This window comes from Peromyscus leucopus, chromosome 2 (genome assembly GCF_004664715.2).
Source record: "Peromyscus leucopus breed LL Stock chromosome 2, UCI_PerLeu_2.1, whole genome shotgun sequence".
NCBI classification, from domain to species: domain Eukaryota; kingdom Metazoa; phylum Chordata; class Mammalia; order Rodentia; family Cricetidae; genus Peromyscus; species Peromyscus leucopus.
The window spans coordinates 55,525,062-55,547,202 of NC_051064.1; the positions used below are offsets into that span (position 1 = coordinate 55,525,062).

Genomic DNA, 22,141 nt, shown 5'->3' on the forward strand with positions numbered 1-22,141 from the left:
CAGTATCACAAACCAGAAAATTAAAAATAAGACAAAACCCCAAACATCGAAGGCAGGCAGCAGAAACGGCCATTGCCCCATTTCACAACTGAGGCTTAGAGAGGACGCCGAATCTGACCCAACCTAAGAGCACTTAAGTGGCAAGTCCAGACTTAATCCCACCCCTCTGACTCCCAGTCAGGTGCTCCTTCCTCTAGCCTCAGCTTTTGCTCAGATCAAGAGGGCAGGAGTGTGCTTTCTTAGGCGGCCATGTTTGGGGTCCTGATGCTCCAAACATTGGATGTAGCAGGCAGAGCTGGAGACTTGGGACCTGGCAGCTACTCTCTCTGCTTTTGTGAGTCTCATCCACTGTGTTATAGATTGGCCTCTGTGGGTTGACGGGAGCAGTAGCCAGGATGTCTCAGATCCCGGGGCCCAGGCCACTACCAGAAAGAGCCTCCCACACTTGGGCCAAAAGCAGCCTTTCTCAGTGCCATGCCAATCTGCTGATGCAAAGAAATGGTCCCCAGGAAAGAGACCACAGGGTCATATGTTGGCCCTACTCCTTTGTTCTCAAAGGCAAAAGGTCAGGTGGGCCCAGGCGAGGGCAAGACTGTCAGCTCTTTGACCAGTGGGGAGGCAGGCAGAAGCTAGGAGCCTGGCACCCTACCTGTCACCCCCTCTTGTAGGTAGGTAAACCCAGGAGCTGCCCCATCAGCAGGCCTGTGGCCCAAGGACACACCTGCAGATAATTAGTCCCAATCAGGTCAGGCCTAAACTGCTGACAGTATAGGAACTGGCTAGTCATGTCACCAAATTTGCAGATGGTGAGCGGTTTCTGAAGCGTGGCCCTGGCCAGCAGAGCAGGGTTTATCTTAATATTTAATGCAGCATATAAACGGTACAGAGAAACTGACTCGGTCTCTAATGAGACCTTCCTTGGGCTGCCTGACTTGTGGAAGCAAGGATGGGCTAGCTCAGGGACCCCCTCCCCCATTCTCCTTGTGGCCAGGAAAGAGGGACAGAGGTGGGCTGGAGGATCGAAGAGCTCTGGACTTCTGCAGCCAGCCACTACCACAGGCTGAGGTAATGGAGATCCGGGCCCCAAGGCTCCGCAGTCTCTCCTTCAAGGCCTGGAACGTTTGTGGGGTTTTCTGTGCTGAGGGACATTGCTGGCTGACAGACAAACAGACCACATTTCTCTTTTGCCTCCACTATTGCCTCATCCCACCAAACATCCACGTAGGTGGAAACCTGTTTGCAGACATTTGAGTTTGTTTCCATTTAAGTGTGAACCTGCCATCTCCAGGCTTCACACACCTCACATTTCCTAGGACCCCAGCTACTGTGTCTCACTTGGAGCTGTGCCAGGAGTGCCCCAGCCTGCTGGTAAACCATAATGCCAGGATGAGCCCAGGTAAGTCCTCCATCCACACTCCTTCGTACATGTGTTCTGTGCACCGGGAGGCCCTAGCTCGCCTCATTACGTCCTGCAGTATGGACTTTCAGAATGTGTACCTAGAAAATACATATCACTTAGTTCCTCTTTGGCTTCATAGTTCAGGAACTGTTTTGATTTTATTTAAAAGTGGATATGAAAACAGATGTGGTGGTTTGGATGAGAATGGCCCCCATATATTTGAATATATTCATATATTTGAATGCTTGGTACCCAGTTGGTGGAACAGTTTGGGAAGGATTAGGAGGTGTGGCCCTGTTGGAAGAGGTGTGTCACTGGGGGTGGGCTTGAGGTTTCAAAAGCTGGCATTATTCCCAGTGCCTCTTTCTCAGCCTCCTATTTGTGGATCAGGATGTAAGCTCTCAGCTACTGCCTCAGTGTCAAGCCTGCCTGCTGCCAGACTCCGCCATGATGGTCATGAACTTGAACCTTTTGGAACCATTAGCCCCATTGAATGCTTTCTTTTATAAGTTGCCTCAGTCATAGTGTCTTATCCCAGCACTAGAAAAGTAAACAAGACAATAGGCTATATTCTGTGTGAACTCAGATATCGAGAACATAAGGGCGGGGGGAGATTCTGCAAACATTGGTTAATCCAAAGAGAGTCTGGTGGGGATAAAATGAAAACCCCACTCACTGTGATAGGACAGGGATTCAATGCCCACTAAGACGGAGGAAGGGGTGCAGAAGCCTCCTACTGAAACTTCATGCACAAGCATCTGCTCCATACAATGTGTATGCAAGTATGTGACTGCCCACTGTGTGAATTCAGTGGTTCCACTCACGGCAGTACAATTTTATGTTATGTTTTGCATTTTCATTTTTATACATGGGATCATACTTCATTGTATGTGTGTGAGCCCACTTGCCTCTATGTGCACCACATTCATGCAGGTGCCTGCAGAGGCCAGAAGAGAGCACTGGAGTTAGAGACAGGTGTGAGCCATGTGATGGGTGCTGCGGATCAAACCTGAGTCCTCTGCAAGGGCAGCAAGTGCTCTTAACCACTGCCTCTAGTTCTACATGCTTGGGGTGGGGGGTGTGTGGGGGGGCAAAATAGATCCCCTGAGCTGTAGTTTCAGTTTCAGGAGGTTGTGAGCTACCTGACATGGGTGCTGAGAACAGAACCTGGGTCTTCTGAAAGGACGCCAAGCACTCTTAACCACGGAGCCCTCTCTCCAGCCTCTTGCCTTCTTTTCACAGTAGTTAATATTGCATTGTGTGGAAGCACCACAATCTACTGAGCCAGTTTCTATGGCAGGGCCTGCTTTGATTCCATTTGTTTGCCTTTATAAATGACAGGCAAAACCATCATTGCAGGCCTGGAGAATAAGTTCCTTAAAGGATATAAAAGCTTCTGAGTCAGAGGGTACTTAATGTATCTAAAACCTTGATGGACACTGTCAAGTTTCCCTCCAACAGGAGTTACAATAGCGATATAGGAAAATATCTCTCCTGTGCCCTTTCCAACACTGAGCCTTAATGCAGAGCTAGTAGTATCAGTTCAAGCATCTCAGAGCTGTTTTAATTTGCAGCTTGGAGACAATGAGGCAGGCGCACATCTCCCCATACACTCTTATTGTGTTTTTGCCAACAAACTGCCCATTCACTGTCTAGTTTTTTCCACAGATTGTTTTTTATTAATTTTGAAAGTATTTATTTTTACTATTTTTAATTATGTGTGTGCACGAGTGTCTGTGTAGAGTATGTGGACACTAGTGAATTGCCTGCAGAGGTCAGAGGTATCAGATCTGGAGACGGCGGTGAGCCACCTGTCACCGGTGCTGGGATTAGAACTCAGGCCCTCTGCAAGAGCAGAGTGTGCTCTCAACTGCCGAGGCATCTCTCCAGCCCCTTCTTATTCTTTTTTAAAAGCCTTTTATATAAAGGCTAGAGAGATGGCTCAACAGTTAAGGGGACTTGTTGCTCTTGCAGAGGATTTGGTTCTCAGAACCCACATCAGACAGCTCAGAATAACCTGTAACTTCAGTTCCAGGAGGCCTGACGCCCTCTTCTGGCCTCTTTGGGCACCTGCACACACATGGTGCACATACAGAGAAGGAGACACACACAGCCATATAAAAACAGTGCCTAGCAATATTTTGTGTGTACACAAAAGCTCTTTATATATTAAATAAATTAATGTTTACCATCTGTATTGCATTTCCTACCCTAGCTTTTCTTTTTGTCTTTGGATGTTTTTACATAAAAAATATTTACTTTTTAATATTTTTCAAACATTTGTATTTGAAACATTTTTAGAGGCCTTTTCTACCCTAAAATTATAATTTTTCCTGTTTTTTTTTTGTCCTAGTTTATTATGGCTTTTTTTAAAGATTTAGCTAGCTGGGAATTTGTTATAAATAATACATAAATATACATGTTTATGGGGTACATAGTGATGTCTTGATATACATTACAATGTGTCATGACTAAACCTGGCTAATTAGCATGTCTGTTACCTCACAACCCACTGGTTTCAGTGGAGACAGTGAAGCAGGGATCTGACTAGAGTATATTTGGACCTGTTTGTATCCTGCCCATTCTGGCTCATGTGTTTGCAACCTCGGCTTCTACAATAGTTTTTTAGTTACTATAGAATTATTATACCTTTTTCTTTTTATTTAAAATTTTATTACATTTATTGTTTTGCTTGTTTGGTTGTGTGTGCATGCGTGTGCGTGTGTGTGTGCATGCGTGTGCGTGTGCATGCGTGTGCGTGTGTGTGTGGGTCATCAGGCTTGGCAGCAAGCACTTTACCCACCGGCTGAGCTTGCTGGCTCCTTGTCATGTTTTGGAATGTCCCAGAAGCTCTACTTCAGAACGTCTCTAGCTATCCTATCGTATTTATTTAGCCAGCCCTTAGCAGCATTTTGATGATTTCTCTCAAAGTCTGTTGCGTTTTCCTCGGGATTGCTCTAAGGTAAGAGGAGGCTTGGGGAAAGAACGTCTTCCTGACAGTCTAGGAACAAACATCTCTCCATTATTCTCCCGTATCATTGTAGCTCTACAGCTAAATTTATTCTCTGGTATTGTATGTATTGTCATTGAAGGGTTTGCTCTATTATGCTAATTATTATTTATGTATAAGAAAGCTAATGATTATACTGACAATTAGAATATGCCCTCCATTTTGTATGTTCGTTTTTTGTGTGTGTGTTTTGAAACTGGGTCTTACTATGTAGCCCAGGCTGGCCTCCAACTCCTGATCTTCCAGCTCAGCCTCCTGAGCACTGGTATCACAGGTGTGCACACTCCCATGCCCTGCTCTGGAATGTCGCTGACATTTCAGAACTAAGCATACCCCTAACTTTGGTCAGGGATGTTTATACTGGGAGCTACAGAAGCACCCAGCTGACTTTCTGCAACTCTGTGGATCCAAGTATAAGACACACTCCTCATGCATGGCTTCTCACGTGAATGAGGTGGCCTTTGGCTGGGGACCATGGAGGCCTGTCTGAGGAGCTGCTGACACTGAGCCCCACCTGCCATGACCCATGGGACTACAGCCCAATGGGGCCAGCTCTTCTAATTTTTTGAGAAGACAGGAGGCTAGATTTATTTTTTTTTAAGTCTTGGCTCAAATTCTCTAAAAGCCCCATGAGGCCCAATTAGATTTATCTGAAGGCTAGATTAGCCTTAGCTAGCAAACATGCATCTCATTCCCACAGACAAGGATCTTAAGCCTCAGTGTTCACTGGACTATTAGCCACCTAGATAAGCATGTGCCCAAATTCATTTCCTAAATCCTGCCCAAAACTTTTCCTCTGCAGTGTGGTCTTCTAGAAGGCTAGGGTGACTGTAACTCAGCTTTTCACTCCATACAGCAGGCATGTCTGAGCTTGGCATCTGCCCCTGTATAATGGGAATACTGTCACTGAGGTCCCTGGTGAGCCTCGGCAGGGGTCCTCAGGAAACACCTCACTGACTGCAGCTCACTGGCTGGCATCCCTTCTGTGCATCCCCTCCCTGAGGCTCACCTGGCTTCAGGCTGTTCCCCATCTTAGCCAAACTGAGGACAAGTCACTTTTGTTCTGTACCCAGACCTGCACACGATTACTTTTCCCCTGAGCCCCAGGGCTGACTTAACTGTTAGGTCCCAGAGACAGGCCTCTAGTCTTGTCACTGAGGGACCCCTGGGCCTCAGCTCTTGCCTCGTTCACCCCTTCTCTTCAAATTCTAATACATGAGAATTTCTTGGCTCTGTTACTACTTTGAGGTTATGTCCATCAGCCAACAGAGACGTCTGGCTGGATCCCTAATTCCAAACCCCAGTATAGCCTCCCAGCTCCACCATCTGTCTGTTCCATATTCTGGAGACCCTCCTGCCTCCTGGGTGAGACACCCTCCCAGGGCTGGTAGAGTGGCTGTCCCAGGCCTCCACAGTGCTGGGCTGGAGAAGGGAGCTCCCCAGAGCAGCAAGCTACAGTGACCACACGAGGGGGTCTGAGGAATCACAGCAGACCACTTGCTGGCTGATGACTTTGTGCTAGGCAAGAGTCCAAGCTCCTCGTGCAGGGGAACCTAGTCATCCTCACAAGAGTGCCACGCTATAGCCATTGTCCCTGTTCCCAGCACACAGATCAGAGAAGCACAGCTGGAATTCTGATACCACTCACCCAAGCTGCCATGGCTGACACACACAACTGGAACCCTGCAGGGAGTGGAGGAGGCCTGTGTGGAGGACAGAACTCAGGCCCAGCACTCTATTGCTGAGCTGCACCACCAGCCTGAGGGCCCAGCTCTCAGTCTTCACACTGAGGGTGATCGTGGAGGCTGCTGGGAAAGCCAGCTGCTTGGCGCACACCCAGCCCCTCCCAGCCCTTCTGCACCCAGCCTCTGCTGGGAAATCTGAAATGCCAGTGATAACTTACAAAGAGTCTCTTTACTCCTGGAGGTTGATGCCGACCAAAAGATTTCCCCAGCTCATGAAAAGGAGAAATCCCAGTCCTTGGAGTGCCTGGCCCACCACAGGGGTCCCTCTGACAGGGCAAGCCCAGCCTCTCCCAGCCCTTATTCTCCTGTAGATACATCGAAGCAGCATGCAGCCATGTCGCATCTCAGCCACAACCTGTGTTCCCCAGCAGTCTGCCCCCTGACCTGAGCTGGGACCTTATAACCTCGTTAAAGCCGGGGCCAGTCATATCCAAAAGCATCAAGAACAACTTCCCCCCTCACATTCATTCTCTCTCTCTCTCTCTCTCTCTCTCTCTCTCTCTCTCTCTCTCTCTCTCTCTCTCTCTCTCTCTCTCTCTCTCTCCCCCCACCAAATCCCCATTCAAGCATGCTCACCTGTGACAATGGGGTAGGACTGTGGGCCCGGCACACTGCTCCCGATGTCCGCAGGGGTGGGGCTTGTCAAATTGGCTTTCATGTCATCCAGGCCTCCGGCCAGCGAGGCCATGGCTGAATACTCTGTGGTCTGAAAGAGGAAGCAGACATCTCAGCATGTAGCCCAGAGGCACCCTCATCAGATGCAGGGCCATGATCTGTCCATAGAGGTTCTGGGAAACCCAGGCTGAAAGGGCAGATGCAGCTCAACGGAGCAGCACATGTATCCAGAACCGACCACTGTTCCCGGAGAAAAGGTGGGCAGGAGTCCACACAGCATCCCCAGAAGTCAGATCTCACCGGCAGATTTCCCGGCTCAGCCCCACAGGCCAGGGAGGGGGCCAAAGCAAGCAAGGCAGAAATAAGAGTCGACCTCCAAGGACAGGGGCCACATGGCTTCTGGTTTGCAGGCTCTCAGACAACAGGGTGGGACCCCCGAAACAAGCATTAAAAAGGAGTTGGAGGGATCACCTAATCAAGACCCATTTCACAGATGGACAAATTGGGGTTCAAGAGGAGGAGGGTTGTGTCTACGTAAGATCAGACAGAATCCCAGTCCAGGGGCCAGCTGACCGACGGTTCCCAGCCCTAATTCAGTATACAGAGCCACTGAGTCACAGTTTGATGAGTGACTTTTGGATTCTGGAAGTATATGAACACTTGCGTGCTGAATATTCCAGGTACAGACGTCAGATTTATCAAACGCACGACAACCGAATGTGCTGGGCAGTGAGTCGTGTCCATTTCTCTAAGTCATGAAATCCAAGCCTGTGATGAGTCATGAAACCTTTGCAGAATGGCCTCCAGGGAAGGCAGAAAAGATACCAGGCTGGACCTTCCCATTCAAGGAAAGACTACATTATAGCCACAAACAGCATGCCTCTGCCTCCTTCCCAAACCCCTGCAAACCCCTCAGCCAAAGAATTCGGTTATGTGTACCAAGTTTTGGCTGGGGGCTTCTCTGGAGCCTGGCCTTGCCAACGGAGGTCACATCCCCATCTGTTCCAGATGATATACTTGGCAGGCAGGGGCAGTAGTAGGTGGGTGAGCAGGCTGAGAGCCTGAGATAGGGAGCTCCTTGTGTACTTGGGGAAATGATGGTTGCTATTTCTGAGGCGTCACTTGGCAGGACCAGCAGGTGGAGCGGGACACACATCACCTGCAGAGTGGTCACCAGGAGAAGACTTTCCAGAGCAGGTGAGACGGGAAGATGACTAAGGCCTGTTCCTGTCTTCACTGTCACAGGCCACCTTGTATGAGCATCCCTGGGCCCCTCCCCAAGGCCTCATTCTCTCTCCCATGAGGCCATGTTTGTACCTGCGGAGTTTGGGCAGGACCTGGAGCTGACCATATTAGGTGGCTGTGCCTTTTGCATTTAGGCCTCTAATCCACCTGGGATTGATTTTTGTGTCTGGTATAAAAATCTAATTTCTTCCTTCTCCCTACTTCTGAATGGATAACCAGGTGCCCCTTGCTGGTTATTAAGAGCCCATCTTTCCCTGCTGATTTGTACATCTCCTTACCCATATATCAAGGTTCCATATGTGCACAGATGGCTTCCCAGCCTGGATCCTGTTTCACTGGTCTATTTATCTACCCCTGTGCCAATAGCACACCATGTTAATTACTGCACTTTTCTAATGGTCCCTGGTGCAGGTAGACCTGGCCCCCAGCCCGGCTTCTCTCTTGGAGTACCTGGGCCTGTTATGGGCCTAGCGATTCTTCGTTACATGTTTTTGGAATCGGCCTCTTCTGGAAGATGATTGATAAGCCCCAGGGGTTCTGGCCGAGCTGTCCTCAATGGGCACCACCTCGGGACACCACTGCTCAGGAAGTTCTTTCCGACTTTCAGCGACTGCTGTGTCCAGGGCTTCACCTGTGACTTCCATCTCAACCGCAAGCTCTGCCCACAAAGGGGGCTGTGTTATTCCATTTCTCAATGCAAGAGCTTGAGACGTCAATTCTAGAAGAAATGGGATGTGCTTAAAGCCACACAGCGCCTAGGCACCAGGATTCAAACATGGGTCCATCTCACCCCAGCATCTTGACAGTTACCCTAATGATTATCCAACTGTGAGGCCCAAACCCATAACAGTGATGAAATCAAACAGTTGGTTCCAACTGTTTGAAGTTGAGTTTTTTGTTTTGTTTTCTTTTAGTGGCTTCTTGTTGCTGCTATTTTGGGGTTGTTTTGAGACAGGCTTTTAAGTAGCCTAGGCTAGCCTAAATTTACTGTGTAGCTGAAAATGACCTTGAACTTCTGATCCTTCTACATTCACCGCCCCAGGGCCAGGATAGCGAGCATGGATCAGAACACTCAATTTCCTGCCATGCTGGGGATTGAATTCAAAGCGCCATGCATGCCAGGCAGGCAGTCTACCAGCTGAGCTATTTCCCCAGCTCATTGGTAAGGGAATTAGAAGGAAAAGAACAGAGACCGAGGCTTCCAGACCTAGAGAAGTTAAGCCCTATTTTGTAAATCATGGTTCACATATCAGTGGGTAGAGAGGAAAATACATTTCTTGCTGTGAGGTGGAAACAGTGGCGTTTGAAGAGCATGTCTGCATCCCATGCAGCAGGGAGCTGTTGGGGGGAGGTCACTGTCTAGATTCCCTCCCTGTAGGATAGAACTGAGCATGCCCTAGCCTCTAGTCTGCTGAGACTGCATCTGAGATAAAAGCTCACCAGAGGCAGCTACCTCCTTCAGCGCACTGCTATGCCTCCGGGAGGGTCTCTTTTGAGATCCAGTTCCTGGATGCCTGGACGTGGGTCCTAGTTCCTCTTCCCGTGTCTCCCTGGATGCCTGAACACAGTGAGTGGATATTTATTTCAGCCATGCCAGGCCCTGCTGTGTGCATGCGGGTCTGTGAGACAGAAGCAACCCTCCACGAGCTCCCAGAGAAAGATGCAGAGCCCCAGAAAGTCCATCCAAGATGGAGAAAAGCACAGAGCCATTCATTCTCAAGGGGTGTGGTGTGGTCAGGAAAGGTTTCTGGGGGATGGGCTGAGCAAGCTCCATCCCTTGGGTTGGAACAGCTGAGCAGAGCTGAGAGGTGAAGGGAAAGACCAAGATGGGGCACAACTGAGGAAGTGGACATGAAGATAGACCGAGACCGGCTGGAAGTGGACCACATTGGACCTCTTCCATGGATACAAAGATCAACAATGAGCATGCTCCTCCAGGTCCTCAGCATTCCAGCCAAGAGTCAGCACACCCCTCACACCCATCCCTGGCCGCAGCAGCCTTCCGGACTTCATTTGCAGATGTGGCTGGCAGCTGAGCCTGTGGGGGAAAGCTTAGGATTCCCCCTAGGAGACAGGCAGAGCCAGGTGCAGAAAGCGTGGCTGATAGAGATTTCCTGCCTCCTCATGTATCTAAATTTCCAGGTGGAAACCAGTATTTGATTCTGTTCAGTGTCGGACGAAGTGCATGGAGTCACTCCAAACAGCTGGGTTTGCAAGACTAGGTATTTCCACCACGCGGGGGAGGCCCACTCGGCCAGTCCCTAAACGCCACTGGCTTCCAGGAGGCAAGAGAAAGAACCTGACTAAGGGGCCCAGGCTGGTGGGCTATGGTTCTCACAAACAAACGAGGCTTCAGCAACTTTGTGGCCACCCAGCAGGGTTCCAGCATGTTGTTGGGATCCTTCCTCTGCTCCTCTAGGAGCAGGATGCTATCATCTTTTGTGTGGGTGTTCAGTTTTCCCTCCAGTCTATCCTCAGAGCTGCCTGAGATGTTTTAAGGGCTACTGTGTTCTCTCAGATCTCCTGGGCTTCCACAAACGTGGCTGAACGGGCTGTGCCTCCGGCATTCCAGGCTCCGAACTGTCTCCACCTGGAGGGCCCATCTCAGTATGTCCAGAGCTCCTGCACTGTCCGTAAGACCCAGCTCAAACATGACCTCCCTGGCGAAGCCATCCCTGACTCTATAGCCACCACCAAAATCACGGCTCCTCCTACGCTCCCTCACTATGTGGCTTTTTGTCTAGGACTCTGCCGTAGCACCTCCATATATAACAACTATTTGTCTCTCCTTTTTCAGAACATAGGGCCTCCCTACAGCCTCCCCCCCACCCGAGTGTATATTGAATGAATGAATAAATTAATGAATGAATGGATTTTCCATCCACATAATATAAACTACAGATCTCAAGAATTTACTGGAGGCCAGGAATAGCAGCACATGCCTATAATCTTAGCAGCCATGAGACAGGGGGATCCAGGCTAGCCTGGGCTACACAGTGAGATCTTATCTCAAAAAGCAGAAATTAACAAAGGAATTAATTAGAAAGTTTTTAAACAGTAGCTCCAAGTGACCCAGTCACATGCCCTGCCTCCTCCCACCAGGGCTCCGCATCAAGTCAGGTGACAAGGAAGTTAGGCCCCTGTCCAGTATTGGTTAAAGCCCCTGGAGAAGTATATTTATTTAAGACAATAAAAAGAAAAGGGTCATACAAAGGTATTTTTTAACCTCTGGAGACACTGTCCATTAGAATATTCAAATTCCTTGCCCTTCCTTCTCATAATTCACTGGGGAAAAAAGGTTATTTCCCATGCTGAGTTGTTAATTTGCCTCTGATCAAACAACTAGAACATTAGAAACCGTTGTATATCCCCTCTTGCTTTGGCTGGCAGGAAGCTCAGTCAAACTCAGTGTTCAACTAGCACCCAGACATCACTGCTGGGCCCTGGAAGAACAGCCTCCCCTTCTCTCTAGGCTACACGTGGACTCCTTAGCCTGACTTAGATAACTTCAACCACTTCTCAGACCACTGCAAGCAAGTCCTTTGTAGAAAATGGGACCCGGGAGAGAGAGAGACACGTGTAAAACGGAAGACAGACAGAGGGAAAGATGAGCCGGAGGAGAGCGCTCCCGGGTGCCCCGGTTCCTGGTAGCAATGTCTGTCCTCTTGCTTTTCTCACTGTTGGGAAGCCAAGGGCTAGCCAATGGGGTGTGGAGGGCATACAGTGTGTGTTGATGTACCCACACTCCTGGGTACATCACCCCATCCCAGCCGCCCCCGCCACAGACTGTCACAGACCCCAGCTGTGTTCCCCACTTCCCCTTCTCTGAGTCCTTCAGTGTGTGTCTGAAGCTGTCATGTCAGCTCCCGCTCCCTCTCCTGGGAGACCCTGCTGCTGTCCTTGCCCGTGACCCAGAAAGAAACAGTAACCGAGGCCAGCAGTTCACAGACTGCTCAGTCCCACACACACAGCAGCCTCGACCCCCTACGCCTGCAGCCACAGACTCCCCTGAGTTCCCAGAGGCCGCGACCACCAGCTCAGACTGTGCACCCTCCTTGACAGACAGTAGGCTCCAGTGTACGGTTGGCCTTGCTCGCTCGCTCGCTCGCTCACTTGCTCTTGAACAACAGAGTGACAAAGATGCCCAGAGCCACCTCATCTGAGGCGACAACTCTGAGGAGCAGAGAGGTGGGGGCACTTCACTGTTCTCTGTCATTTGAAGTCTCAGCCCGATGGTAGCCAGACATGGAGCTTGGGGTGACCACACGGGACTCTTGTCCCAGCTCGGTCTCTCCTAGGCCCATTCCAGAGGGAAAGGCCATGCAAGCGAGACAGGGTGAAATGGTGTGTTCGTTCTAAAGCCTTGCTGCCTGCCTGCAGGAAGCTCCTGAGAACCTGATGGGTGGGAGAGGGGAAGCAAGCTGGGGGCAAGTACTGAGAGGTTGAGGAATCCTAGCCGCAGGCTCGGAGTCATTTGGGTCCCTAGGAAATTACCTGGAAAAGGACTGCCTGGGGCTGCACCAAGTATTGTCTCATCAGCACCGGGCACCACTGCCATAGCATGAGGGAGAGAAGAAACAGACACGTGAGAAGGGGGCGGGGAGAATGGGGGCACAGCACAGGGATGAGACTTGGGGAGTGTGACTCAGCCAGCCCTGCGCAGGGGACTTCCATGCTGGGGAACTGTGGGCCTCAGATGGCCCCTGGGAGCCCAGTCAGAGCCAGGACACCCACTCCCATCCTGAAGGACCAGACACTTGCTCATCTCCACCCCTACCCAGAGGAGGCTAGAGTAGCAAAGGGGAGTCCTGGGGCCTGGCCGCAAGACTGAGACTGGGGAATTAAGGGTTCTTCCCCCAAGAACACCTCATGGTTTCTAGAGACTTCCCTCTGGGGCCGTTCACGCTATGATCTCTAATCTTTGCTGTTATCTATGGCCCACAAGACAAAATACCATCTCCGTCTCCGTGAAGTGAATTCCAAGGTGAGGAAAGAGAGGCAAGGGGGCCACCAAGCTAAAGGACACTCGGAGATGTGTCCGTCAATTCCGTGCGTACCCTGATGCAGGCAAACTGTAAAACACGTAACTGAAAAGACCGTGCATGGCTTGGCTCTGCCTCAACTCGATATGCCAGGGTCTGTTGATTCCCCATGAGGCCTTAGGCTCTGAGGACTGGATGGGGGATAGGGTGGGGGGAGGTGTGGGGGGGAGCGGGAGGAAGGGAGGGAGGGGGAACTGTGGTTGATAGATAAAATGAAGAAAATTTAAAAAAAAAAAAAAAAGAAATCATGCCGTATGATGGGAAACTTGTGCTTGATAACATCAAGGAATTTGCTAACTTTTCAGGTGTGATGAATGGGATGGTTACACTCTGCTCAACATCTTTAAAACAAATCTTTGAAAGATTTGCTTCAAACATTGGTAGTGAAGTGAGACAGCGTCTACCAGGAACAGAGCACCGCATTCCTGTCTTTGCATCCTGACTAGAGATGCTGGTTAGCCAGCCTCCTCATCCTTCTGCCGCCATGCCTTAGCTGCTGGACAGACTGCATCCCTCGGAACCCAGAAAACAAACCCACCCCCCTTAACTGGCTGTTCTCAATTCGCGCCCCACCCCCACCCCCCGCCATTAACTGACTGTTTTCAGTCCTTCTCATTAAATGGCTGTTTTCACTCCTCCCCACTAACTGGCTGTTTTCAGTCCCCCCATTAACTGGCTGTTTTCAGTCCCCCCACTAACTGGCTGTTTTCAGTCCCCCCCACTAACTGGCTGTTTTCAGTCCCCCCATTAACTGGCTGTTTTCAGTTCCCCCATTAACTGGCTGTTTTCAGTCCCCCCACTAACTGGCTGTTTTCAGTCCCCCCACTAACTGGCTGTTTTCAGTCCCCCCACTAACTGGCTGTTTTCAGGTATCCAGCCCCAGCGAGGAGGAAATAAGTGATCCTGGCGCTCTCACCAGCAGTCCCCAGCACCTGTGACATAATGAGAGCACCCAAGAGGCCAAGGACAGCCAGAGTTTGTTCTCTGCCCCCGCTCCCCTGTGCCTGCCCTGCTCTTCCAGGCTGCCACACCTCTACCCCAGCCTCTGCCTTCCGGGACTGTTCTGGAGAAAGGAGACCTCACACCTTCCTCCTGCCTGGCACCTTCCCTGACACATCCCCGCAGGTCCCTTATGTCCTTGGGACCCTGGGGTGTGAGCAGATGAGAAGCTCAGGAGGGAGCCCAGGTGTTCTCGTGTCTGCTGGGTGCCTGTCCTTCAAACCCAGGGGCCGAGGTGGAGTGGGGGAAGACTTCTCTCAGACAGTGCCATTGCCGAAGCCGCAGGCCAGCACTAGGTCTCACCTAAGTTCATGCCACGCGAAAATGGGCACACACTTCCTGTTCTCGGCTCCTTTTCTTACCTGGAATTTGGAGATTTGTGACCAATTTCAGAAGGCCACAGAAGCATAGAAAGGGAGTAATACGAACTCAGTACTGGAGGCCAGATCTTTTTCTATTCTCTGTTTTTTTTTTGTTTTGTTTGTTTGTTTGTTTGTTTTTTACTCCCCAGGACCAGGCATGTTTAAAAACAAACAGACAAGCGAGCAACAAGAAACTTGAAAAACACCTGCTAAACAGGACAGCAGCAAAAATGTTAGGGTGGAAAATACTTCAATAAAATGGGTTAGAAGCAGAGGCGCAGACATGGGATTGTTGACTCCATATGGGCAGAGCTGCCAGCTACCATGCCCGGCTGTGAGGTCACTGTGGGAAACGGGGTGAGAGAGGCATGAGATCCCTCTGCATTACTCTATGTGTGTCTACGGCGATCTCAAAATAACAACCGCAGTCCAACACACTTTAGCATTCTGTCTCTACTAACCAAATTTTAAAAAAAAATCAAAATTTTAAAATAAACTTTTTGTTGAATGTAGACTGTGAATGACGCTAGTCATGGTATCCATCGTCTACAAAATACGACTGTCACTGTCAACCAGAGGCAAGGGTTGTCAAGGATTCTGAAAGGCCTCCCTCTTCCCGGAAGTCCTCCCTGATTTCCCTCCTCTATGTTCCTAAAACAGCTCAGTGTGCAGATCTCAACCGAGCCCAAATCACCACTGCAGTTTTAACCACTCAGGGTCCCCATTCTCCAGCTAGAGGGCCAGTTTCAAAAGGAGGGACTGAGTCTCCCTTATCTCTGTGGCAGCAGCTCCTGACCCAGCTCAAAACAGGTGACACAAACATCTGGAACCAAATGAACTGGGACAGGTGCATGGCCGAGCTCTGCCCGCGATGCCAGGGAGGCTTCACAGTGTCAAGGGAAGGATAAGTAATGTCAAAGTTCTTTCAGCTTGCTAGCAGAAGTACATGGTAGGGGCAGGGCTGGCAAATCCTCTGTTTGTGGCCATCTGCGGGTCAAAACGATTCCCAGCAGAGCAAAGGGTTTCCAAGGAGACACATGCAAAGTTGGATGATGTATCTTGCTTCTGTCCGTGTCTGCTCTCTGCAACCCCAGAGCACCCCAAAAACCTTCCAGGTGGGATGGGAAAAGCAGGGACATTCCAGGGGGGCAGTGGGGTCAGACGGCATGCCTTCTGTCTCAGGGAAAACTTTCAGCAAAGAGTGCCGGAGAAACCCTTCTCTCTGGCCTTTGGTAGACTTTAGATGAGCCTCAAGCCTCGGGGCCCAAAGGTAAGATGCCAGTCTCTATCTGGTGCTCAGAGCTCACAAATGTGTGTCTTGGTGACAAGGGACTCGCTACTTCCTGAGGGGCCACTCTACGGCCGCATAGCCAGCCTTGGGAACGGTGCTCAGTCTGTCCCCAGAGGCCTTGGGTGAGCTTTCTCTGCTCCAGTTCCATCAAATGTCCCCTGAGCGTCCCAGGCTGGTGACTTCCTGTCTGATTCCAGACAGGGCTCCAGCACTTCCACCGGCCCTCCTGCACCCCTTCTCTGTTTGGGGTGTAGAGTGCTTGCTTCTGATTTCCCGGGCCTCCGTTTCCTGGCTCCTCACGGTGCTCTCACAGATGAGCACTCACTCCAACTTTATTAGAAGTGCGACGAAATTGTGCATGTGACAAAAGAGTAAATAAGCATTTGCTTCCTTGCCCCCCAACCAGTGTGGCATGGGCAAGTCCACACGTGTCCCCAGACACAAACAGGAAGGTTCTCCTGACAAGGACACCCTCGTTGTCCTGACAAAGTTCTGAGTCCTGGAGCATGTGGAGACCTGACACCCACATCTGGGGCCACCTGAAAGGCCACCTGCAGGGCTGAGGCCTGAGGATAGGAGAGGAAGCCTTGCTGGAGGCTTGGGCCTTCCCCAACTCTGCTCGGCTGATCGATCAGTTCAGGTCCTCATGTGTGGAAGGAAGGAAAGTTCCAGAAACAAAGCTCCATCTCCAGGCAGCCAAATTCCATGCTTTCCCCATCCTGCTCTAAAGCTAGCAATAGGCTGGGAGGGTCATTCCTCTCAAGGACACGTGGGACTGTTATCTACCAAGAGGTCTGAGTGGGAGAGGAAAAAGGGGGGCCCTTTTCATCATGTCAGGTACCTGACATGGGAGGAGAGGAGCCATCCCAAGATGCCCACAATTCACTCTCTTTCATTCCTTCTAGCTGTGAGGAGGAAAGGGAGGTTTTCCTGGGACCATGAAGAAATGGTAAGGGAACACTTCCCTCAGACAGAGTAGGTGCAGGCTAAGGGTGGGGCGGGGCGGGGGCAGACCCTTCTTCTGACCCCCTCCACTAGCAGAGCAGAGTAGAACCATGCCTATTCTCTCCGACCCCCTCCCTTAGGCCAAAGGGTCACGTCTCTGCTCCTTCTGCTCCCTATCAGAAAGGACTTTCTAACAGACAATTCTCCGCAAAGGCCAGCACAGGGAGCCTTGAAGGGAATGCCCTCTTTGTCACCAAAGATTTCCCTCGGCCAAACAGAAACTGCGATGGAACGTCCAGAAAAAGAAGGCTAAGAAAGCCATAAACACAGATCCACGGCCTACAGTTTAGAGGACTCTGCTGGATCTCGAAGAAATCCTAATACACCTTAAAAACTGGAAATAGCGTGCGTGTTCTGCATGCTTCCCACACACAGGGGACTGCTGCAGGTTAAAAGGTATTGATTCACTTAATCTCCCGAACAACCCCGAAGGGTATTGCAAACCCCCTTACAGATGGTGAACATAAGGACCTGGTGCCAAGCCCCATGAACGTGTGAAGACCACCTCCTTCAGCAGTACGGCTCCAAAGTGCAAGGGATGAACACCTCCAATCCTCGGTCACTGTCCTTAGCCCTGTCACCCCACAGGTAGGACACTGAGGCTGAGGAGCACACAGAGCAGGGGTAAAATGCATGTGCTGATTCCCAAGTCTACATGCATTACTCTGCTTCTCGACTGCCTTGTGATGAAGCGCTGCAGCCCGGGGCAGGAGTGCCAGCGGCAAGGCCAGATACGACGACTTTTCACGGTCTACAGCATCTTCAACCTGCTGCTAACTGAACCTCCCCGTCTGTGGCCACTCCCTCCTCTGCCCAAGTCCTGTCTCTCTGGCCCTCAATCCTGGCCCAATAACGACCTCTTCTGGAAGACACTACCAGGCTAGGGTGGAGAGGTTGCTTGATGCTTAAGAGTTCATACTGCTCTTGCAGAGGACCAGAGTTCCATTTTCAGGACCCAATTCCCGGCACCTGTGGTGGATTACTTGCAAAGCTCTATAACCCAAGCTCCAGGGACTCCAATGCCCTCTTCTGGCCTCTATGGGCAATGCACTCACACGAACCCACCCGTACCTCCATCTTTTACACCCCCACACACATACATACCTGTGTGCATGCATAACAAAGAATACAATTTTTTAAAAATATTTTTTAAAACAAAATACTTTAAGATTGACCCAACCACAGATGTCACTAACTTTACTGTTTATTCTTTTTCTTAATTCCTGTGTATGTGTGCTTGCTGATGCAAATTTATATGCACCAGATACATGCAGTGACTTAAGAGGGCAGAAGAGACATTAGGCTCCCTGAAACTGAAGTTACAGGAGGTTATGGGCCACCATGTGGGTGCTGAAACCAAACTCAGGTCCTCCGCAAGAGCAACAAGCTCTCTTAACCATTGAACTGTCTCCTCCCCTCCCGTTCTTGCTATTAATACAGTAAGCTTTTATAGGATTTGGGTGTTTGTAATGCTTAGGGTTGAACCCAAGGCCACATGTATGCTAGGCAAGCCTTCTCCCACTGAGGTATAGCTCCAGCCCCCAGAAAGCTCCTAGATGACAAATTCAAAGGACAGCCACGCTCAGATCGAATGTCAACATTAACAATTAATCCTAATGCTCATGGGAAACAATAGAGAAAGAAGGAGCGTAGTATTCTTAGCATCGTTAAGGAGAAGCTGGGCCCCTGCCCGTGAGTTGGCTCACGGCCTCTGTGTTCTTTAATGAAGACGACACACTCACGTTGCTAGAAGCTGATGGAAGAAGATGCTGGCTGGCTTTAGGTCTAAGCAATTCTGGAGAAGCCCAAATTTTACCTGAGTTAATAGTAAAGAAAAAGCAGGCTCAGTGGCAATGGCGTTTCCTGCTTATGTGCCTTTTTGTCAAGGTTAAGTTTACTTAAGAGCCTCTGGTTTTCATTACACACTGTTTGCACTTTGCAGTTATGTGTTAATTTCATGAAGCTTGTACCTCAGAACAGGAAACAAAGCATAGTAATTATTTTCAAGGCTAATGCCTATAATTTATTTAAACAAGCAAACCATTTGCCTTGAGACCACACATGTAAACAAACAGACTTCTCCTAAAGGCTCGGTTGGAGTTGGTTTAAAGCATGCCTTGCTCCCCTTTCAGAGATACTTACATCCATTTAGCTCTTTCCTACAAATCAAGGCTCAGATAACACAAACATGCAGGCTAGAAACAAGCTTTGCACAAACAAACAAAAGCTCTCAAGCCAAAGGCAACTGAGACCCGCCTCCAATCCCTGCATTCATCCAACAAAACCGCCTCTGAGCCCAACTGCCCGGCAAAGCCTCCAAATATCTCATTTTCATTTCCAGACTAGGAGGAGATTTGATTCTTAAGGGGAAGACAAGTTTGGTGTGATGGGAGGCTGAGAAACCTAGGCAGGCTTCTCCTTGCCACCCCGTGTCAAGCTCACAAAGAGAAAAATCGTACCATCCGACATGGTTGGGAGAGTTTAATCCAAAGCGGTGCTAATTAATATCCCTGGCTTTCCAGAAGCCAATGCCACATACAGCTGCGAGGGCAACCAGGCTGTTCTCCCTTCAATTCTATGGGAGGAACATTTTCATCACTAAACTGCCTCCCATGCCCTCCTCTCTGCCAGACTAGCCTCGAGAAGGAAGCAGGGATGATCTCTCTCAGTACTCCATCGCTCCTCATTAATTTTATTATTTATACCCCGTTTGAAAAGTTATTGGCAACTCCTTGCGTGCCTGGCCAGAGCCCTTCTGACGACGGGCAGTGGTACCTTCCCAAGTCCCTGTGTCAAGGGGAGTTTATGCATTTGTCATCAGAATGAATCAACTTTTTTGATCTCTGCCTTGGAGAAAAAGTCAACACCAGTGGCAGACACTCTCCCTCCCCCTCCCCCCACCCCCGTAAATGTGGATGGTTCTAAGCTTGTCCTTTTGTGAAATCTGTGTAACAGCCCTGGGGAGGATCCTATTATACCCTTTACTCCCAGACAAATGTCCTCAGTTTTTACCCCATTTTTAGCCCAAACTGCCAGAACCCAGGCAGACCACGTGTCTTACCATTTTGTTCTCAAACCCCACGTGCTTCCGGCTGTCTCTTTCCAGCCTCCTAGAGGGACCCCCAAACCCAATCTAAATGTTTCGAATTTACCTGTTTGTCTTTTATACATATAAATAGCTGCATTTCCATTCTCTCTTTGTTTCTCATTTTCATTTGGTTCTAATATCTGCATGTAAATGTCGGAAAATAGCATCTGTAATTGGAGATTATGAAGTATGGCCAGCTCCTGACAGGCTGCTAAGGAAGATGGATTATCCTCATTTTTCTGTAAATTTTGTCAATTTTGGAATTCATAAGCTATCAACACTGATCAAAATGGGACTTCACAGCTGTGTCAAAAAGGGGGAGGTGGGAGTGGGAGCGCACACGGGCAGGAGAGCGCAGAAGCAACGTGGACGAAGCAGATTGGATGCCCAGCATCATGGAGGCCACCCTTGGTCCCCTCCCCTCCACCCTGGCATCTCCCTCGGCCCCAGCTCTGGTCCCCTGGCTAAATCAAATAGCTAAATCACAAGACTGAGGGGCCGCAAATCCTCCAAGGCGTCCAGTCCAACCCGGACTTAATTTATTGCCCATGCTGCCTGCCTTATTTATCCCGAGGAGCCCATGGCTCTCTCTACTCAGGCCTCAGAGGTGTTAGCTCCTTCCAGACCATCACAGCCCACTTGAGGCAATTGTGTTGGTCTCTCTCTCTCAATTTTCCCATTACTGGGAGTAAGTACTGTTGGGACTCTGTAATAGCCCGACTGCAGCCCATATCAATAACAGATGAGGTTTAATCGTCCAACACAAAAATTATTTAGGCGCAGTAAGGACATTCAATGTCATTTGCATAATGGCATTTCTATCGCACGCACCTAACCCGTCTTGCATAAACAAGGCCTTGGGACCATAAATAATAATAAATCATGACGTCTGCACGCCTCTTGTGGTAATAGGAGCCACTCTTTGTGGAAATTATTTCAGCAGGAAATGGGCACTGTAATTTCAAAGACATGTGGCATGGCGAGGTGCGGTAAATCACGTGCGTGCGCACATGAGCCCCAAGAGCAGCCTGGGGACCTGCCCTCAGCCCGTGGTGACATATTGGGGCACTGCAGAATGCCAGGCCTCCAGGGGGGAATCATCCTCAGCCTCTACTACAGCCACTAGAATGTGCCACTGTCCCGGGAAACAGCAGGTGAAAGGGGCAGGATGCTCAGAGCCCAGCAGGAGGGAGAATCCATTTGGACCCACAGAAGTTTCTAGGCCTCTAGGTCAGATTGCTATCTTTGTTCCAGGAGAATGGAAGCTCCCCCAGGGCAGCAACTTTTATCTGTCATGTTCCTCCTCCTCTCCTATGTACCCGGTACAGTTTCTAGAGCCCATTCTCTGGAAAATTCCTGAAGACAGGTAATGAGAGAAAGGGATCGGCCTGGGCAATAAGACAATGAGAACAGGCCAGAAACCAAGCTCAGGCAGGCTGAGGCACGTCCCTCAAGAGGAGTCCATGCTGGACTGGCACCGAGGAGCCGGTATCCCCGATGTTGTGGGGGCAGCTCAAAAATGCCCAGGAGCCCCTGTCACACTGCAGGCAGCTGTGCCTGAGGCCAAGCACGCAGACGGTGAGGCAGGAGCCCGCAGGAAAGCTAAGCCCACGGCTGGCTGGGAACTCCCGCCCTTCCTGTCAGACCTATGGCCTCACCTCTCTGAGCTTCAACTTCCTCATCTGTGGAATACTCCTAATCCAGTGTTTGCTCAGAGCAACCCTGAACAGTAAACCACAGGCTGCGTGCAGAGGGACCACACAGCTCTCTCAGAGGCCAAAGCCAGATCAAGGACTGACTCAGCTTCTTACTATGTGTGTTTTGGAGCAAATACACCTCAGATTCCTCTGCCTGAGAAGGACACAATGATTAGGTCCCCACGGGCCTCCCAGAGCTACCGGAAGACACCTGCAATTGTGCGATGAAGTGCTTTATTCTTTACACAAAGGGTTGACATTCCTGATGTGTTTGCAGAAGGAAGTTTCTCTATTCCTTAAAATATATATACCATAGTGTATAGAACCAGTGTCTTCTTCTGCCCCTCTCATCCCCTGACAGCGCGTCCTGAGAAGTCCACGCTTCCCTGAGAAAGCTCTAGCAGGATGTACAACAAACCAAACTTAGGGCTGCCTCTGGACAGAAGAAAGGGCTGAGTTTCAGCCCAGCCATCCTGCCCCGAGCTCAGTGAACAAGTGGAGAAGAGCCATTGTGTGGTCCCACTTGTCTCACTGAGACTTTGACAGATGGAGTACCCTATTTCCACGCCTTGGCCTCCTGCTGCTGCTGCTGCTGGAACGGCAAAGAAGAGACAATAGACATTTAACAGCAGAAGCCGCAATA

At 50.0% G+C, this 22,141-nt stretch overlaps 1 protein-coding gene across 5 annotated transcripts in view; it reads right to left on the minus strand.

Annotated features, from left to right (window-relative positions):
• Pax5 (paired box 5) overlaps nucleotides 1-22,141 on the minus strand; it is a 192,485-nt gene that overhangs the window by 76,083 nt on the left and 94,261 nt on the right. For 3 of the 5 annotated variants that reach the window (XM_037202570.1, XM_037202569.1, XM_037202572.1), the window contains 2 exons: nucleotides 12,509-12,565; nucleotides 6,731-6,860 (listed from right to left, as the gene is read on the minus strand). In XM_037202570.1, coding sequence (XP_037058465.1) covers nucleotides 6,731-6,860; nucleotides 12,509-12,565 — 187 coding nt within the window. The remainder of the gene's footprint in view (nucleotides 1-6,730; nucleotides 6,861-12,508; nucleotides 12,566-22,141) is intronic. The other 2 variants (XM_037202571.1, XM_037202573.1) reach the window with 1 other exon arrangement.